This window comes from Pleurodeles waltl, chromosome 2_1, assembly GCF_031143425.1.
Source record: "Pleurodeles waltl isolate 20211129_DDA chromosome 2_1, aPleWal1.hap1.20221129, whole genome shotgun sequence".
Lineage (NCBI taxonomy): Eukaryota > Metazoa > Chordata > Amphibia > Caudata > Salamandridae > Pleurodeles > Pleurodeles waltl.
In genome coordinates this window covers 641,360,289-641,381,605 of record NC_090438.1, presented here as the reverse complement: position 1 = coordinate 641,381,605, position 21,317 = coordinate 641,360,289, and the positions used below count along the sequence as shown (strand labels likewise).

Below are 21,317 nucleotides of genomic sequence, written 5' to 3'. Positions count from 1 at the left end.
AAAGACCGTCACACAGGGAGCCACCAGCGCTAAAGCCGGCCCTGCCTTTCACACTCAGTCAATACTGGACTTCTACTGGGCAATTTATTTGATGATTCTCTTGTGCTGTACATCCAGACTTCCATCACCGGAGTTTGCAAGATGGAGATGTAAATGCCATGACAACAGTCCACTGCATTGTTCGCAAAACACAGGTACAAGTCCACAAGAGAGATGAAGCAGCAACCTCTGATCTTCCTTTTTGGCGTGAGACAGCTGAAGTCTGTTTGCCATCAATCGTAATGTGCCTGCTGGTGTAAATGGGTGGCACACGCGGCCCTAGTCACACAAACCCCAGGGAGAAGGTAGGTGAACCTTTACTTCTAAAATTACTTGATAAGGACACTCCAAAGTGCTCTTCCTCGAATTCTAATGATGTACTTCACCAATAGCTCACAGGGAGACTGCACTTTGCACTATGCAAAGGTACTAGTGTATTCCACTGTACACGTGAGTGTCTTAAGATGTAGTGCCACTGGAGAAGCAAGTGGCTTTGACAATCATTGGCAAAGCCAACATAGCTGACTTGCACTTTGTGTCCTGAAGAAACCATTAAAAAGACTGCTTCAACAGAAAACAAAACACATTCATTTTTCTGTATATAAGGCACCTTATGTGGTAATGAATATGTGTGACAGATTAGTGTACCTTTGAACTGTAAACCAGTCCCTTGGTCCTGCATAGCAAGCACTGTGTAGGAGGTGGAATGGCACACCAAACAGCTAATCGCATGATGCGAGAGAGAATCGCTCCTGTAAGAGGAGCCCATGGACGTCAGTTCGCCAAAATGCCAGGGTTAGCGGAAACAACAAGTGATGGACGGAATGCTGAACATTGTCAAACACTCACCCCCAGTCATAGATCTGGGTTTAATCCATCGTTCTTTTGCTCACCATGCCACCCCAGTTTGGACCCAGCCATGTGCAAATCAGTCTTGACCCTGTTCCTCATGGGAACAGTCCAGACCGAACTACCAAGCCAGGTCCTCACTGGACCGGAAACAAGCATCCTGGGACCGGTTTCGGGGTTTCACCCCTCATCAGCCAGGCTAGCTTGAATCCAGTGGCATGGGAAGCACGGGACCCACGTCTGGGCATACCCTTCGGAATGCTGAACATTGTCAAACACTCACCCCCAGTCATAGATCTGGGTTTAATCCATCGTTCTTTTGCTCACCATGCCACCCCAGTTTGGACCCAGCCATATGCAAATCAGTCTTGACCCTGTTCCTCATGGGAACAGTCCAGACCGAACTACCAAGCCAGGTCCTCACTGGACCGGAAACAAGCATCCTGGGACCGGTTTCGGGGTTTCACCCCTCATCAGCCAGGCTAGCTTGAATCCAGTGGCATGGGAAGCACGGGACCCACGTCTGGGCATACCCTTCCCACTTAGGGTGACAAAGCAAAAACAACAAGTGATGGACGGAATGCTGAACATTGTCAAACACTCACCCCCAGTCATAGATCTGGGTTTAATCCATCGTTCTTTTGCTCACCATGCCACCCCAGTTTGGACCCAGCCATATGCAAATCAGTCTTGACCCTGTTCCTCATGGGAACAGTCCAGACCGAACTACCAAGCCAGGTCCTCACTGGACCGGAAACAAGCATGCTGGGACCGGTTTCGGGGTTTCACCCCTCATCAGCCAGGCTAGCTTGAATCCAGTGGCATGGGAAGCACGGGACCCACGTCTGGGCATACCCTTCCCACTTAGGGTGACAAAGCAAAAACAACAAGTGATGGACGGAATGCTGAACATTGTCAAACACTCACCCCCAGTCATAGATCTGGGTTTAATCCATCGTTCTTTTGCTCACCATGCCACCCCAGTTTGGACCCAGCCATATGCAAATCAGTCTTGACCCTGTTCCTCATGGGAACAGTCCAGACCGAACTACCAAGCCAGGTCCTCACTGGACCGGAAACAAGCATCCTGGGACCGGTTTCGGGGTTTCACCCCTCATCAGCCAGGCTAGCTTGAATCCAGTGGCATGGGAAGCATGAAGTAACATCACATGACCTTTGACCTCCCCTTTCGCTCACTTACACATACACATAAATTCACACTTACATACACTCTCACTCACATAAACACACTCTCACCCGCAAGAACGCACCCAACATAAATTAAAAGGCATTTTGTACTTCCCTCAGCTGCCATGGAAGGGCATATTCCAGCTAAATGTACTCTATTTTATTACACTAATAATTAATAACATTTTTAAAAAAATGATAGTAAATAAGAGTGGAGCCCCAACTGAGTCCACGAGCTGCCACTGTGTTCCTGGCACTGAATTTGCCACCACTGATGTCAGGGGTCACAAAGACAGTGCCGGGGGTAGCAAAGGGCAAGCCAAGGATCGCAGCTGCGACCCCTAAATGACGTCCATGGAGGAGTCAAGTCCCACTCTATGTTCAAGTTAAAGATGTGTAACAACAGGTCACAGGCAGGTGTACTATCGAGCTAGACATAGAAAGGAAGGGGTAAGGATGTGAATGTGAAAGAGAAGATGCACTTTATCTCAGCACACAGAAGACCGTCCCTTTCAATCTTTTATCTGCTGCAGAAGTTATCCCTGAACCAGGGTTGGTCTCACAACTGGCAGGATGTCATAAGGGTAATTATTGCTTGTTCCATCTTCCGGACTAGCAGTTACACACCAGGAATGCAGACACAGCCCACATACTCATTAACTTTGTACAGTGAGGTAAACAGAGTGAAATGGGGAAACAACGGGCAGATAAGGCAAAAAAAAAAAAAAAAAAAAAAAAAAAAAAACACACTCATCTAATAAATATTTCAAAGGAAAACGAGGGATCGTGGGAGGAGGAGGCAGCAGTAGATGGGACTCGGCATGAAAAGCTGGAATTTTAGATCCCTTCAGGCCACAGCGGGCTAATCAGAACATCTATGAAGAATGTGCACGTCAGCTTAAAAAGCTGGAGCCGTGAAGACTTGCATGAAAAAAACATAACTGTGTATTCACACATTTATATGTGCAAAAGCGGAACAGATGACATACGTCACAATGAGCATTTTGCCTCTGAAGGGGGATAAAGCAGGCACTGGTGCACATCGTGTTGTGCAGCCTCTTTGGCAATGAAAGTGCACTTGTATTTAGGAACTGGAGCGCTCTAGTAAACTCAGTGAAACATGTACATGCCCGCAGGGTCTTGTGAAGGGAATACAAGAAAATGACATCTTGTTTTATATGTAGCGATTAATTGCCCAGTCTTTTCAATTTCGGTGTGCTTTACAAAAGAGAGGTTACTAATATTCAATGCAATGGAGGTTTATTTATGAACCTGTCAAGGATGACCGGCTGAGACGCCACTCCAGGGATTGGAACTCGTGGCCTGTAGGTCAATCGGAGACGTCTGTAGAATGTACATAAATGACTGCACTTTCCTGCAGTCTTAAAGGGACATGTCTAGGACTCAGGAAGCTGTCAGTCTGAGGGCCCATTTCGAGTTTCTGTGGTCTTTCAACAACACCTTTAATAGGCCAGGCCTGGGAGGCTCTGTTGGCAGTCGAGCCCACCAAGCCATTTCAATAAAAAAAAAAAAAAAAAAGCTTTCCTCAGTAGGTTCTGAATAATAAGAGGGACGTGTGGTGGCGCTTCTTGACCTACATGCACAGAATTTATGAACAGAGGTTTGCTGTCCCTCATAAGAAGCGACATCCAAAGAATTTGAGGGGCACAGAACAATATATATTTTGGGGCCACTGTTTAGGACAATATAAAATGTACTGCTGATTTCCGGCTCACTCAAGGCCTTGCTATTTCAAACCATACTGAATAATCTTTAAACTTTCAGAAACACGTCCACCAGCCAAATACTACCAAAAGAAAGCTTGAACATGCTCTGATTAGCCCATTTCTTTTTTTAGTTTGCGTGTAGATTTTTTTTTACTTGCAAAAACAACATTTTATGTGGAATTCAGAACGTTAATTACAGTTTGACAGATGGGATCCTGCATCACAATCGTGGCAAATGGTCCGTCCACACTTTACAAGTGCATTATGTAATATGGTGGGCATGATATCTGTTATGTTTTAACCAGTGATTAATTTGAGGGGGTATTTGCCAGTACTCATCATTGGTATGTATTTCTTAACACCGGCACATTTTTATGACAGTCCACCACATGGTGACGTTGTCAGGCAGTTTTTAATAGAGCACATGAACAGAGTTTTTTTTTTTTTTTACAAGCTGATATACCCTTTAAAAACAATAATATTGCTAGTGACCCAAGCCCTTCTTACACCATTAAGCCATCTGGTATAGTTCAAATATGTTTGTAGGAGTGTGATCGTTAGTAGGTGGCAACAGTGCTTAATTTGTAAATAAAAAGATACCGGTGCCCAAAGCCCTCCTCTTAAACACGCAGCTGCTGCAATTAAATGTGCGAACACGGAATACTGAGGCAGCGTAATCCTGAAGCCACCTCGGGCCTCTTCAATCCATTTAAAGCCACTCCCTGCTCCTTCAGCTCACTCTTGCAGTTTTTTTCCATTGTGATGCTTTTTCATTTTTCTCTTCCTCAGTCTTTCCCATATGTGTCTTTTGCTCACAGTAAATGCTTGAGGCGAACAAAAAAAACTAAGCGCTAGCCCTCAAACATAAGTGCTGGTGCTCCGCACTGGAAACAACAAGCACAAATTAAGCACTGGGTGGTAATAATAATGATATCTGGCAGCTGTGGCAGGGCCTGTAGGTGGTGCAGGCTGTAGAGGCCTCTAAGGAATATCTTGGGCCCTGGCACATATTTTTTTTATATATTTAGGTTTTAATGGACTATCCCATTCGCCTATCTCTAAACAAGATATTTACTGCCTAACCAGCTTGCTACTACAATTGTAGGAAAAGCATAATATGACATACTCGTTAAATGTTTAGTGAACTAGTGCATATTATTAAACTAAGACATATTGACATAGTGCTTGAAATTGTATAGCTTTAGTTGCCAAATACTTGTAATCACAAATATAACCCCCTTCATTACTGGCGTTCTTGCTGCAACAGTGAAAACCGATGCACTACTTTGAGTATTTTCACCATTTCATGGATTAAAATCTAATCATGTTCTTCTAATTTCTCCTTCCCTGTTTTGTCACTCGCGGATGTCACAGATGAAGGACACTGGAACAGAAGTAGAATGCGAGAAAGGGGACGTGAGATGTGAGGTAGTGGCCTGACGGATGGGGAGGTAACCTGAGAGGTTACATAGTGAAAGATAGTGTGGGAGAGTAGAAAGAGGCTGAGATAGACAGGGGGATGTGCAGTTGAAAGAGACATCAGAAGGGGGAGCGGTGAGGTAGTGAAAGGGCTGAGACAGGTAGAGAGTTGTGACATAGCAGAGACACGAAGGATGAGGTAAAGAGGTGAGGTAAAGACACAGATGAGGTGAGACAGGTGAAGTACGTGGAACAGAGACACGGAGGTCACGTAGAAAAAGGGATGAGGGACAGAGAGAGGTATAAGATAGAGAGAAGGGACTGACCGTGATAGAATTAGATGGAGGCACTGAGAGTGATAGAGAGAATAGTAAGGACACGAGGGAGTGCTAGAAGAAGAATAAGTTGAGTGGGATACGTTAGGAATATTGAGAAAGAGAGATAGGTAAACAGAGCGAGGATGAGGTTAAGAGAAAGAGAGAGCAACAGCTTAAGAGAGAGGATTAGAAGTGGAAGAGGTGAGATGAAGTCAAAGAGAAAAATGACAAAGATTATATATTATGTTAATTGCCATCAACTGCCCAAAAGTGTGAGGGTTAAGGTTGGGCGGGTCAGGTATACAGACCACGGGGCAGATTTATTAACTGTTTAAGGGAACACAGCACCGCAATCAAAGTTGGTGCATTGAACTGTGCAAAGTGGCAGAAAGCAGCACAAAGCCATATTTATTTATACAAATGGCTGGGTGTTGGTTATTGGAGAGAAATTCTTGGCAAAAAGTCTGTAAGCGTAGACTGAATTAGCGAGTCTGTTTCAGAAAAGAGAAACACCACGAGGAAAAAAAAAACTTGATTAATGACAATCTTTACAGATAAACACAGCCCTGACGAATGCCACGCATCAGGGGTTAAACTAACCTCAATTTGGCAATAGTTGCGAATCTCAGCACTTTAATTCAATTGTCACGCAAAATAATGTGCTCAATCCGAGCCCCTTGGAAGACTTGGATTCCACTCTCTATTGCCCTTCGTGGACTAAGTGTATCCTGTGCTGACTCTGCCAGCATTTAGCTGTAGCTGAGGGTCGAGCAAAGGCGGTGGATACGATGGTTACCGTGAGGGGGGTTGTGACTTGTACTCGGAGCAAAAAGCAACAGAATCTTTCAAAACAAAGTGAGAGGGGGGGGGGGGGGGGAGGGGGGCTAGAGAGCGACGTCCAACGTAGGAGAAGAACTTTCAGTGTATATGTGTTCTGCTGTCTCTGTGGGACACTAGTACCTTGGATCTGGCCCTTGGATCAGCAATGCCTGTGACCCTGCAGTAGTGCTTTATTTGTAAATAAAAAGGTGCTGGTTCCCAAAGCCCTCCTCTTAAACATGCGGCTGCTGCAATTAAATGTGCGAACACGGAATACTAAGGCAGCGTAATCCTGAAGCCATATCGGGTGTCTTCAGTCCCTTTGCAGCCACTCCCTGCCCCTTCAGCTCGCTCTTGCAGCTTTCTGCTTACTCCCATTGTGACGCTTTTTCAATTTTCTCTTCCTCTGTCTTTCCCATGTGTGTCTTTTGCTCGCAGTAAATGGATGAGGCAAAAAAAAAAAAAAAAAAAAAAACTATGCGCCGGCCCTCAAACATTGCCAGTGTTCCGCTCTGGAAACCACAAATTAACCACTGCCCTGCCGACTTCTGACTCTGCTCGCACCCTAGCAGTCAGTAAGGTGGTGAGAGGCCACCTGCTGCTGCAAACTCTCAGCAAACACTCAAGCTTCACTACATTCACCTTGCTTGGGACGGCTTTTTTTTGGCTTACATTCCCATTTACTTAAAATACTTTTCGCAAGTGTAGAGTGTAAACTAACCGTACGTAGCAGATAATTTTAGAGTTTTTTCTTGTTGAGTAGAACTATCGGAACAATGTATTTTATTTTAAATAGACTGTACAGCTTGTCCCCATGCTGGGTTGAAGGTTACTCTATTTTTTCATTTCAGTGATCTATGTAGAATAGAGACTTTAAGAACAGGGTAAGTTTGTGTAGGTCGGTTTATGTGGGTGCTTCAGCACTCTGTGTATAAGTAAAAATTCCTCGTGAACTCCAACAAACATCTCACTATACCCGACTAAAAGCACGTGTACCTAACTAACCATCAGAAAATACATTTATTAGGGGAGGGTTAACATCCCAAACACTCATCCTGAAGCTACGCCCCTGGCAGTACACATTTTGCTCATATAAGGAACTGCATAATATATTTGAATAATGGCTAACAAATGACATTCCAACTGCATGATAAACAGCATGACAAACTGTAATCATTATCCTGCACCTAAACACGGACACTTGGTGCCAATAGCGAGTTGTGTTACCCATCGCAAAGAGCTTCGGCACCTCATCGGGGATTTTAATTGTATACAAATACTCATATCATGCCTAACTCACGCAGATATGGGGACTAGTCTATATAACTTAGGGGACTTTCTGATGGATCTTACCAAACATGAAATAGGGGATTCTCAAATGAAGATTATTCAAATTATGTCCATTTGCAACTCTAAGTGAATATGGCAAGCTCAAGTGTGATTAATGTAACTCAGAACAGAAACATAAATTAAAATCATATGAATTTTTATTAAAGTAAAGAAAGTCTATATACATTTTGCTTAAATTGAAAATATGCAACAAAAACACTATTAACGGGAAAGACCGAAGAGAAATGTATAAGTGAAGAGGAAAATATTCTCAAATTTAGACAGAACACGACTGCACCACTATGCACACAATTCACATAAATTGGTGTTTAAGGTTCTTGTAAAGATGTCAAAGTAGTTGGTAATACAGAGTGAGGCATCGTCAAATACAAAAATACAGGGCATGTTTACTGAGGAGCAGGGAGAATCCAATCTCATCCTACAGGGCCGGCATGTTAATGGGAAATGGGGTCAGCTGCACAAAAGAACACACTATTCCAAAACGTGACCAGCATTAAAAACAAAATGGCGCGAGCCACTGAAACACAAGAACAGAGACAGGGAAAACAAGGGTACAGTAGAAACAGGATAGAGAAGCGAAAAACAAGGTAGAGAAAACAAGGCACAGAGACAGGGGAAACAAGGTAGAGAATAGGAAAGCTCGATAGAGAAAACAAGGCAGTAGAACAGTGAGACAGTCAAGGTCTGTTCCTACATCAATGTGCCCGCAGTCATTGATTCTGCCGCTGTGGGGCTGGGCAAAGGGTGCAGATATGGAATGTTTGGTCAGGAGGCCATAACAGGGTGATGGTCCACTAAGGCCTAGGCGGAGCTCAGTCTTCTTATCATCAAGAATGCTCCGAGCACTGCATGCAACAGCAGCTGGCTTCGGAACATCTAGCCTTACATTCTAGAGGTGGAAGCTCAGCAGGGGGGTCCCCCCCATTTTTGATGGATCAGTACCAGGGAATTGAGCAGTAGGGCGAGGTCCTGCTTCTGAATGTTAGAGGATCTTCATTCACATCTTCTTCTAACATTCCTGTCAGTACCCTACAGTGCTCTGGCCCCAAACTCAACACTACTGTTGTGAAGACCGGACTGCAGAAGAGGACCAGAACCCAAAATTCAGGTTAGCTAAATTAACTCAAGTGATTAAGTAAAGGTTTTATTTTTCCTACTATGCTGATCGTTTTGTGCTTTTATCCCGCTCAACTGTCCTCCTTCAACTTTCTTACCTGATCCTCACAAGTTTCGTCCCTTAGCGGAACCTTCAGCTTTTTTTTCTCCCCCTAATTATCTAATAATTATGTTACTCTTACGCCGCCTGCGTGGTAGAAAGAAAAATAGAACAGGAATGTAACGCCCCGACCCGTCTAAAGGTTTTCTGGGTGGCACTGGAAACAGAACTGAGTAGCCTATCTCAGAAACTCTTCCCAGAACAAAAGCGTGTGGAAGTTAAAGCCATGCTTACATGGTCAGATAAGGCAGACAGGAGCCAGTGTTCCAGAGAGCATTCCTCTCATATTTAGTGATAAACTGAGCACAAGCCACTATTCCACTGAGGCTGTCCTGCCACTGCATCAGACTCTGCGGCTGTGGACTTCAGCCGCTCAGAAGAGTCAAACCGTGGAAGGCCTTTGAGAACTCACAACGCCAGAGAGTTTCCTCCGAGGAGTCGCGCCTCAGAAAGCCTCGTCTCTCTTTTGGCTATTCTACGTCATTCGGTCTCCTCCTGGAACTCTGTTCTTCCTGTTTCTTCCCCTTTTTTTCTCCTCCTTTCCCTCCATAACTCAGCTCTTGGAACCCCAGCACGTGCCTTACACGGGCTTCTATTTAACGCCCAATATGCACACAAAGTTCTTTCCTTACACTTCGTCCCCTCCCCAGCGCATGCTCTCTTCTTCCTCCCCCACCCCATTTATTTCCCTATATGAGCGATTTCAAAAGGCTGAAGAATGAACAGTATTTTGAGCCACAGGTGTAGTCATTATCAATTACTGTCTTTCTCTTTCTTGTTTTTCGGCTCTCTCCTTCTCCTATTCCCTCTTTTCTTCCTCCATACCTTTTTCTCTTCCTCTTCTTTGTCCGGCCCCAGTCTCTCATTTTATTCTCTTTTTTCCCCCATTCATCTATTCTTTCATCTCTCCCCATTTCTCCCTCTCTACGCCTATCGGGCTCCCTTCCTATCTACTGCCCTCCACTCTCTTTAGATGCCCCCCTCCCTCTGTCACGTTCTCACTCTTTCGCTTCACCTCTCTCTCCCACGCTCTCCATCTCCTGCTCTCTTCTCCCCCTCGCCCTCTTTCCTTGTACTCCCCCCCCCCCCAGCTCGCTCACTCTCCACTCATCCCTCTTCCCTTACCCACTCTCTCGCTTTCCCTCTATCAGACTCAGCCTTGCCCTCTGCCCAATATTCATCACTTACATCTACAATCACTCATTTTAAAACTGCAGTCACCACCAGTGAGAATAAACTGACCTCTCAGGGTTTCTCCAGAGTTTCTGACGGGGGAGGAAAATGTCTGTCAGTTCCCTCCGGATGTGTGGAGATGTCCGGTGTGGGGGGGGCGGAAGAATTTTGCTTGTCCTTTTGCCCTTTTATTTTCTGGGTTAAAGTTTAACTGTCAAACTTAAAACATAACTTTTAATAATTATTTGAAGAGGCACAAAAAATTAGGACACTTATCCTAATTTCTCTTCAGAATTAAACTCTTATTAAATTTAGGTTCCATCCATCAAGTAGAACTATCTCAATTCAACTGAGAAGCTGTATTCTCAACTCAAACAGGTGGAGGTGCCCAGAGGCGGCCATTTTATGACTCTTGCCAATCCCATTTTACATAAAATGGCCTGCAGCCACATCACCGTACTATAAGTCCTCTATATGTCCTGTCCTTGTTTACAGCCTCACAAACCATGGGATACTTTAGAGAAGTGGTTCCCAACCTGTGGTCCGGGGGACTCCTAGGGGTCCACAAAGCCTCCTCAGGGGGTCTGCGACTGCTCAAAAAATTAAATAATACTAACAGATAAGGTCCCCAGCTTTTAGTAATGTCTCAGAGGAGGGGGTCCCCAGATTCCAATAATAGTTCAGTGGGGGGGGGGGGTCCCCAGGGTCCAGTAATGATAAATTGGGGGTCCACAGAAGTCAGAAGGTTTGGAACCACTGCTTTAGAGACCAAAGATGGAATAGATAGCAATGTTGAGCTGCAGGATCGACGGTTAACGGTTTGTAGTGAGAAAGGATGCAAAGGAATAAATACAAGTAACCTGTCTAGTTGCCCGCACCCCATCCTTTTGATTGGAAGAATCTTCCTTTTGTCTTCACTTTCTTGCTATCATTGTTTAACGCTATACACTTTTGGTGTTTCAGTGTTCAACACTTCACCACTGGCCATCGCATAGCTTTATTCATTTGGTGATTTCCATTATGGGAATGGTGAACCTTCACAGACAAAATGGAACAGGATTCAGGGTGGGAAGGCCTGGAGCTCGCTAGAAATGACATGACCTGAAGACAGTGAATGAGTGAACACATAAGTGCCACTGAATGTTTGGTGTATGGTTTCTCGGCCATCTTAAGGTTGTGGCGGGCACCATGACTGCAGTAACTGCAGGTGGTGTGTACCTGCCAGATTCACAACTCTACTGCTTTGTAGTGGGAATGTGCAAGTAAGTGGAACCGGGAGACTGTAGGTATGCGTGGGTTGGCTGGTTAGATGGCAGAGTAAATATTTACACCTAAGTCCCCCCCACCAAATAAACTCATGAATTACTGGTGCAAAAGAGTCACGACTTTTTACACCAACATAACAAACCACAAGTAAACAAAGCTGTAATACATGTAAAACATTCATGCGGATCAGGCCTATTAATAACTAGTAGCTGTAAGTTAACCATGAGATGGGAATTGACTCTTAGCATATGTGAAGTAAATTAAAACGTACCAAAGGATTGTAATGTTCCTGAAAGAAAAGAAAATGTTAATTGGTTTGAAATAGTTAACAAGGTTTCCCATACACTACTGTACGTTTGAACACAAGGCTTCTGTCCCAGAGCCAAGATACACAACTCGTGCTGTTTTGGAAGTAAATTCTTTTGAAAATGAGAAAAAGGGGAAGGAGGTTGGAGGGAAACATAGTATGTGGAAGAATCACTAGGCATATTTCTTTCTTACTTCTTGTCTTTGACCATGTACAGTACTTTGCTGCCTTTTGGCTGGGTGTGCGCTATAGAAATACCATAAATATATACATACTGTGCACTTAAATCTCCGGAAATAAGATACCTCAACCTACATAACAGACACTGATGAACAATACATTATTTTTTTCTGGCAAGAAGCAGTTGATCACCTTGCTGGTGATGGTTAGGTGACCGTCCAACTGTGTTTGTTAAAATTACCAAAAGAGAAAGCTTTTTTTTTAAATACTTAGTTTGTTTTAGGTCTGATGCATATGGATTTGTGCCACTCATGGCGACTCATTGTACTGCAGCACGGCCACCCAAATGAAGTTCAGACACCAGTGTTAGTGTCATTCCCATTTTCATTTGGGTATTTAAAGGTGTCAATGTGAACGCAAGATTCGCTTGCAGGCCTACACTTTAAACAAAATGGTGGAGTTACATAGACTTATCGTTCCTGCAACACATTTTATATTGGTGTAACACTCCCGAATTTGCTGTTATTTTCAATGGAACACTATTAGAACCCTAAGGACAAATGTGATTTGGAGGAATAACCTTAAATACTTGTTTTCATGCAATAATTTTGCTCAGCACATTAAAGCCAGACCTATTGTCTTTGCAAAAATTGCAGGAAAAGTAGTAAAAAATTATCGATTCTATACAAACTGCAGTTAGGAAATAACTGAATGTGACACTGTGTGGAATGCCCGTGAACTATTTTAAATCAGAAAAGGGCACTCAACCATCCAAAGGAAGCACTTCCTAAAAGGCAGAATGATACATCAATTTGCCAATAGCATGAGGAAAGATAAATACTTCACTTCTGCTGTGCAGAAGTCAACTTTGTATATTTTAAAGCAGTGGTTCCCAACCTTTTGACTTATGTGAACCCCTCACTTTATCATTACTGGAACCCGAGGACCTCCACTGAATAGTTATTGGAATCTGGAACACCCCCCCTCACTGATTCATTACTGGAAACTGGGGACCCTGGCCTAAATATTCTTGATGCTCTGAATAGCAAAACAATACACAAAATATACAGAAACAAGCATTTATCACACACATACACAAATGATAATTAGCAAACAAATATAAATACAAAAATACCCATTTTAATAGGAAGGTTCGAGCTTTACTAAATTAATTGAAGCCACACATCGTCCATACTATATTCTGTTCGATGCTCCTGCCCTGCTACCACAGATCAATATGAAGATACCAATTTAATGTATAGCCTCCAATTTTAAATTCCTTGATATTTACAGTACGTTTTGAATTTTCAATTATACATTTATCCTCTTTATCTATACACATTGTATTAATCTGTTATAATTATTGAATTTTTTAAGAAGTGGCTGACCCCTGAGGAGGCTTTGTGGACCCCCAGGGGTCCCGGGTCCACAGGTTGGGAACCACTGTTTTGAAGAATTGGTAACAACTACAGTATTTGCAGACAGCTGCTCGGTCAAATCAGGTCTAAAAATGGTTGTTTTATTTCAGGAAGCATCCATTTTTAGATGCCTTTTTCAGCGATCACTAGCTAGTGTTGCTGTTCCACTGATTAGAGACATGGAAGCCAATTTAGATCTGTATTGTATATGTACCCTAATATTGTATTACGCTTCTGAGATGGCTGCCATGTACAGCTGCAGCACTGGCGAGCAAGCATCGACAAAAGCATATGAAAAATGGATGCTACAGAAAAGAAAGCAACTCTTTTTCTCAGTAGCACTCATTTATCAGATGGTTTTGACCGGACTCACTCCCCAGTTCACAAACAAGCACTAACAAAGCAAACAGAACCAAGTACAAACATCAAGCTTATTGGCTTTACAAATACCTTTATTTTATATTGCTCCATGCCACCATTTAATCATTGTAAAGGCCTAACTCCAAGAAAATTGGAGGGAAAACAAGAAGAGAGAAGGCTGCTTTAAACATCTGGCTGATAGGCGACTCCTTAAGGTCTATAGTAGGCGCATAGTACTGTATCATGCAAGGCCTTGTGCCTAAGGCAGATGATTTTTACATGTGAGCGTTGCTTTATCTGAAGTAAGTGTCAGGACTGCCGGGCTCCAGTGGAGTAGACAGGTACGTGCATATTAATGATGTGATCAGCATAGTTTTTGACTCCACTAAAGACAGACAACAGCTCTCATTTGTAGCACTATATAGAAGGCTTTACTGTAGACTGCCCTGATATTGTCACCGTAAAGAAAAGTGTGATTTGCTGTGGGAGTATCAACAGTGGTGGGATACCTTAGAGTTTATAATGAAGGTAAAATATACCAACTGGTCATCATAAGATTTAAAGAGAACTTACAGCTAACCAAATTATGTGTCCAAAATTGCCTCGAATGAATCTCAGTAAGCACACCACACTTCATTTAGTAGTTAAACTATATACAATAGGTATGGACTTTTTTTTCCCCCACTGTATCCAGTGGCATACTGCAAAATGGTGGGCTTTCTCGGCAAAATGTGGGGCCCCTACGCTACCCTATATCATGAATACTGATGGGCATTTGGCTGAAAGGGCCCCCCTGATGGGTGTGGTCCCCATACACCCCATGGGCCTGCGTTAATTTCTTGTGCTAGCTTCAAAGTACCTGGGGGTTTCTATGAAAATGTAGAGCATTTTAATCCTAGTGCCAGAGAACAGACTATGCACAAAAAAGTGCCTACCTAGAAGACTGGAACGCAGCAATCGGAAGCCAAGCAGGTGCATGTTCCAAAGAACATTTTGAGTAGGAAGGTTGCACAAGCACTTGTTGGGACACCTACGAGGGCCGGCCACTTTATCGGCTACCTCATACCAGCCCTCTTAGACATGCAAAGTGATTTCTTGCTAACAGGGTCGCTGACTGCGAGCTGCTTCGTTAATGCGGCCATAAATGGGGGTGGCCAAGCGAATTACAAAGAGATAAATTCAAGAACAGTCATAACTGAAACAAAGTATATCCAAACTGCAGATTGATGCAAAATATACACAGAAGCTTTAACAAAACAAAGCTTCCATTGTCAACGTATAGGACACTTACGAGTTCATAGTTGACTGGCAGGAAACAGGGTGTTACAACCTGCAATAAAACAGAACACTGGATTAGCTGTGTGCATCCTACCATGGAAACAGTGTGAATAAAAAACATTTAGAACGATTCACGAAGCTGATGAGAGAGAGAATATATTGTTAGTGTCTCGCATCAAACACGCATTAATAACCCAAGTTGAAAGCACACATGGAGATAAAACACCTTCAACCAATCCTGGAGAAGGTGATTTCCTAAACTATGTTTTAATAAAGCAATTAATGTCGGAAATACCGATAAGCAGGCAGTCACACACACAAAGGTTTGACAAACAGAGAAAGTCAAAACGTGTAATTTGTAGCAAGAAACATATTCCTCATGTCCCCTTGAGAAAGCACCAGACAAAAGCCACTTCATAATTTACACAGTTGTGAACTGTCAGAAAGACACAGATGAGATTTGCTGTGACAACTTCTCGCGAGGGAGGAACCATGTTGCTGTCCGAACTCATATTTAGATGATCAATATCTTGCAACTGCATCACCAGAGCAGAATATCTCTCTACCTGGCTGGGCTCCAAAGTCTTTTCTTGCTATTTGTGTCTGATGCTGTTGACGAGGCGCTAAAGTGCATGCATTGTCATCTTGGAACTTTCTAGAAATGGCATTCCATCCTCCCCCCAGATCAAAACAGAAGTGGACACAGAGCATGAGCTAGCATCGATGACTGCACCCACTGCTGGATTAAATATTTTACAAAAATTCTCCCTATTTGTATCCCTTAAATTAAATTCCTGCTTCTGCACCAAGGGACATAACTTCTTGATAGGCTGTAAAGCTAATCATCCAAGTTAAACATCTCAGGCTTTCCTTCTGTCTGAGGTGGACCAAAAAACATTGATGTCCCCAGGTATGCACTGACAGCATCATTCTGTTTTTGGGATCATAAATGGAGGACAGCTCAATTATTGCACATGTTTTCTCTGTTCTGTGGTGCACAAATTCAGAATGTGCACAACATTCCTGGTGGAAATCATATGGGTGAACATCTTTGGGGTGCCAAATTAATGCTCCAGTAATAATCCAGATTCAGGAGCATACTCTGGTTTGCACCGGAATCAGGATCTGTGGGCCATACAGAATGATGGTTTTGTACTTTCCACAATATTACCAATTACAGCTCTGATTAACAGTTTGAATGCTTGTTCTCCCAGTTTGCATCACGGTGGTAAATGAGCCCACCAGCCTGCATTAAATAAACCAGTAGCCTGATGTGCAACCCAACAGCACTAACCCTGACCTGCTTTTAGGGTCTGGGCTCGCCACTCACGCCGCGCAGCTCCTCCAGTTTGTGCTCGTGCCTTCCACCCAACCCTCGCTGCGAGTTCAAGGCCCTCCACTGCCTGCAGGCACCCCCCTGCACCTCATTACTGATGTCTAGTGGAGTCTGTAAGTGCTGTGAGTGTGTTTTGTTACCGCTCGTATCCTTAAAAAAAAAATATTGCCATTTCTGTATTTTTCTGTGCCTTTTAGCCTTCTTTCCACTTGCGCTGCTTTGCGCTCCCCTTCCCGCCCTTTTTTGGCTCTTCTGAGCCATTCGTTCCCATCACTGCCCCCATACGCCCTCACCTCCCACCTGTTCCTCCCTTCTTCCTCCCCTTGTTAATGGCGGCCGCTGCGCGCCAGAGGAAAACCTGTCTGTGCCCGTCCGTGCCTAGACCACGGGCAGCACCATTCCCCCTGGCCCTCGCACCCCCCACATCGCTAGACGCTGCTACAGGGCAAACAAACTCCATGCCCTCAACCCAGGCCGCTCTACAGCCTGCATCCAAGCCACCCGAGGCACACCCATGAACCCTTCTCCTATCGGTTGTGCAGCTTCACCTGCACCCAAGCCACCAAGCACCACAGCAGCTCCACCCACAACCACCTCAGCTGCATCCTCCTTAACACCCGCTCCGTCTACAAGCATGCCGAACTTTGGGACCTACTCACCTCAGCCTCCCCAGACATCGTCTTCATTACCGAAACCTGGATGAACCCCTCCTCGGAACCCGACATCGCCATAGCCATCCCTGAAGGCTATAACATTACCCGCAGAGACGGCACCAACAAACCGATAGGAGGAATCTCCATGGTCCACAGGAAAACCATCAGGATCTCAACCAATACCAATGACACCATCAATGCTGCTGAACACTTACACTTCCAGATTCACGTCAACGGCAACACCACTCTCAGAGGAACCCTTGTCTACAGACCCCCAGGCCCTGACCACAGTTCTGTGACGCCATCGCCGACACAGTCAGCGCCTACGCCCTCGCCTCTATGGACTACATGCTCCTCGGTGACCTGAATTTTCACCTATGGAACGCCAACAACAGCAACTCTTCAGCCTTGATCGACAAACTCGTTCTCAAACTCCTCGTCACAACGCCCACCCACTCAGCTCGACCCCATCTTCTCCGCCAGCAGCCACATCATCTTCACCCACACCACCGAACTCCACTGGACCGACCACCGCTGTGTCCACTTCACCTCTCAGAAACCCACCGCTCACCACCACCCGCAACAGATCCCTCACTGTAGCTGGAACAAGATCAGCTGATCTCCACTCTCGCCCATGACCCGCCACTCAGCACCAGCGACCCCAACACTGCCGCCCTCAACCTCAAACAGTGGTTAGACAACTGCTCCAACACCCTTGCCCCACTCAGGAAACCACCCAACAACCGGACCAGCACGAAAGCACTCTGGTTCCCCGCTGACCTTCAGGCGTCCAAGCGGAAGTGCCGGAAAATTGAGAAGATATGGCACCACGAACAAACAGAGAGCAACCACGCTGACCTCAAGACTGCCATCCGCAAGCATCACCAGCTCATCCAGATAACCAAAAGATCCTTCTACAAAAACCGAATCAACAACAACGCACATGACAGCAAAGAGCTTTTCAGCATCATCAAAGAACTCGCCAACAACAAGTCCTGCTCCATGCCCCCCTCGCAAGACCTCTACTACTCCCTTGCCACCTTTTTTCACTGCAAGATCATGGACATTCACAGCAGCTTCGCCTCCCTGATCCCCCACAACCACCGCGACCACCACTAACCCCAACGCACCCAGCCACACCAACCTCCTGAGCACCTCGACCCAAACCAACGACATGGACACCACCAAGACCATGAGCACCATCCACTCCGGATCACTCTCTGACCCCTGCCCTCACTATGTCTTCAACAAAGCGAGCCAAATCATCGCCCCCCACCTCCGTGCTATCATCAACATCTTCTTGGAGACCACCACCTTCTCGGAGAGCTGGAAACACGCCGAAGTCAACACCCTGCTCAAAAAACCCAAGGCAGACCCCCGAAGACCTCAAGAACTACCGGCCCATCTCCCGCCTTCCCTTCCCAGAGAAGGTCCTTGAGAAGATAGCCAACAGCCAACTGACCCGTTTCCTGGAGGACAAAAGCAAGCTAGACATCTCCCAATCCGGCTTCCACAAGAACCACAGCACCGAGACTGCTCTCATCGACGCAACCGATGACATCAGGATCATGCTTGACAAAGGTGAAACCGCGGCCCTCATCCTCCCTGACCTCACGGCAGCCTTCGACACCGTCTGTCACCAAACCCTCCTCGCACACCTCCATGACGCCGGGATCCGCAACAAGGCCCTGGACTGGATCACATCCTTCCTCTCCGGTAGAACTCAGAGAGTCCGCCTCCCTCCGTTCTTGTCGAAAGCCACCAAGACCATCTGCGGAGACCCCCAAGGATCCTCTCTCAGCCCAACCCGTTTTAACATCTACATGGTGCCACTCGCCAACATCGTCCAATCTCACGGCCTCAACATCGTCTCGTAAGCGGACGACACCCAACTGATCCTCTCACTCACCAAAGACCTCGCCACCGCTAAGATCAATCTCCATAACAGACTGCGTGCCATCACCAACTGGATGGAGACCACCTCAAACTGAACTCTGATAAGACTGAGATCCTTATCCTCGGCTCCAACTGCTCTGCATGGGACAACTCCTGGTGGCCAGCCAACCTAGGAACTGCACCAACTCCTACCACCCGTGCTCGCAACCTTGGCTTCATCCTAGACTCATAGCTCACCATGACCCAACAAGTCAACGCCGTCTCATCCTCATGTTTCAACACCCTCTGCATGCTTCGCAAGACCTTCTGATGGATCCCCTTTGAAATCAGAAGAACGGTCACCCACACCCTGATCAGCAGCAGACTGGACTACAGCAATGCGCTCTTCGCAGGAACAACGGCCAAGCTCCAGAGGAAACTTCAATGTATTCAGAACGCCTCTGCACACCTCATCCTCAACATCCCATGTCACAAACACATCTCAGCCCACCTCAGAGACCTACACTGGCTCCCTGTCAACAAGAGGATCACCTTCAAACTCCTCATCCATGCTCACAAGGCTCTTCACGACGCAGGCCCTGCCTACCTCAACGAGCGTCTCCGCTTCCACCCATCCGCCAGCTCCGCTCCACCAACCGCGCCCTCGCCACCGTCCCCCACATCCATCATACCACAGCCGGGGGCAGATCCTTCTCCCACCTCACCGCCAAAACCTGGAACTCCCTCCCCGTCAACCTAATTCTGACCCTGGATCTCCTGACCTTCAGGAAACAACTCGAGACCTAGCTATTCGGGCAGTAGCAACCCTTCCCCACTCGTCCCCCAGCTCCTTGAGACCCTAACCGGTGAGCAGTGCGCTTAACAAGTGATTGATTAATTGATTGATTGAACCAAGAACAGAACAATGCAGGTCCCAGAATGTTGCCATTTCCCATGTTCCCAACTTTAAAACCTGCTGCCTTATCTTTCTTTTCCGTCTGCTGGACTAGATGTGAAGGCGTTTGGCATCCTTTTGCACGTACTTACCAGAGTTGGTTGTTGGAAGAGAAAATGATAAAAAGAATTGAAGTATTACCCATTGTGTGGGGTCATTTTTAGATCTCGCCTATGTCAGCGCGTGCGCTTCTTTTTGTTAGCTTACTGTGGGATCAGAGGCTGTCCACTGCTTATCATTCTTTGTTTAGTCTTATTTGCTTGCTTCTTATTCGTCAGCTTCCACAGTCTTTCCTTCCTCTTCTGGTGTATAAGTCTTCCCCTGGAGCATGGACCCATTACTTGTATCCATGAGCTGCTGCCTTTTCTGGCGCTACTTTTTTCTTTTAGATTAAGCACTGTACAAAAGTGCATATGTTTTCTACTGCTGTCGCTTGAGAACATCCTGTTCCTCTTTCTTGCCCTTCCACCCTCAACTGCCACTCTTGTTTTCATCCCTCCCACCTTTTGCTGACATTCATGCTTCCTCACTCCCTTCCAATGTCTGTGTGCTTCCCCATACACACCCTTCCGTTCTCTGTTGTCTGCTTGCATCCCCATCCATACTCTGTTGTCCGTGTGCTTCTTAACCCCTGCCCACCCTCCATTGTTCATTTCCTTCACTAGCCCGGCCTGCCCACTTTCTGTTGTCAGCATACACTCACACTGTTGGCTCTCGCTTGTCCTTCTTCCCCTGGCCACATTCTTTTCTCGTGCCCTCCCTCCATGTAGCCTTACCCCCTCCATATGCTCCCCAGCAACAACCCACTACTCCATTTATTTAGCTGTTCTTAAAAAAAAAGAGGAAAAAAAAAAAGCACATTAGCACTATATCAAAAAAGTACCTGTCACACAACTTTTTATTACCACATTTTGCATTGGTAAATAAAAAGAAAACATGCTCGCTTTATTTTGTAGCTGCACTCATCTGTGTTGGTGTGCACCTTCAACATGGCATGAAGGCCGCATTATAGCACTTTTTCCTTTACATTATTTCCAGCCAGATTACCCAGTTTTATAACAGCACCTTGTCTGCCAAACTCTAAAGTGGGCGGTAAATCATTTTTCAGCAGCCTTTCTATTTACTATATGTGATACTATTTTAAAATAATGACTTAAATATTCACAGTGCATTTTGTTAAAGGCTGCACCCTCATAGAAGTATAAACACAACACTATTCCAAGCCGCGCCAACCAAAAAATTCAATTATCTGACTCTGGACACACCCATCTGCAGTGAGGTTTCATAGCGTATAAGTGTGCATTTCCTATATGGTTGTTTAACTTGCATTTATTTTTTATGTTGGCTCTGTGCCTCATTTTATATGCAGATACCTGAAGTTGAAGAAAAACAAAATAGTTACATAATATTTTATTATTTTAGTCAGTTGTCTGACACCACTAACACAGTCACTGAACCTGTCCTCATGGCACTTAGGATTAAAAAGTCCTCACCTTTTGTTATGCCCTTCTACCGCTGCCTGTAAAAAGGCAGCCTGGAAAGGGGCCAGATAAACACGGTCGTTCTTTCAGGACATCTTTACGTACTTGCTG

The 21,317-nt window shown here is 45.2% G+C and overlaps 1 protein-coding gene across 4 annotated transcripts in view; it reads right to left on the bottom strand.

Annotated features, from left to right (window-relative positions):
* Nucleotides 1–21,317, bottom strand: part of TNS3 (tensin 3) — a 752,439-nt gene that overhangs the window by 383,480 nt on the left and 347,642 nt on the right. For all 4 annotated transcript variants that reach the window (XM_069216157.1, XM_069216170.1, XM_069216149.1 and 1 more), the window contains one exon: nucleotides 14,920–14,958. In XM_069216157.1, the coding sequence (XP_069072258.1) occupies nucleotides 14,920–14,958 (39 nt within the window). The remainder of the gene's footprint in view (nucleotides 1–14,919; nucleotides 14,959–21,317) is intronic.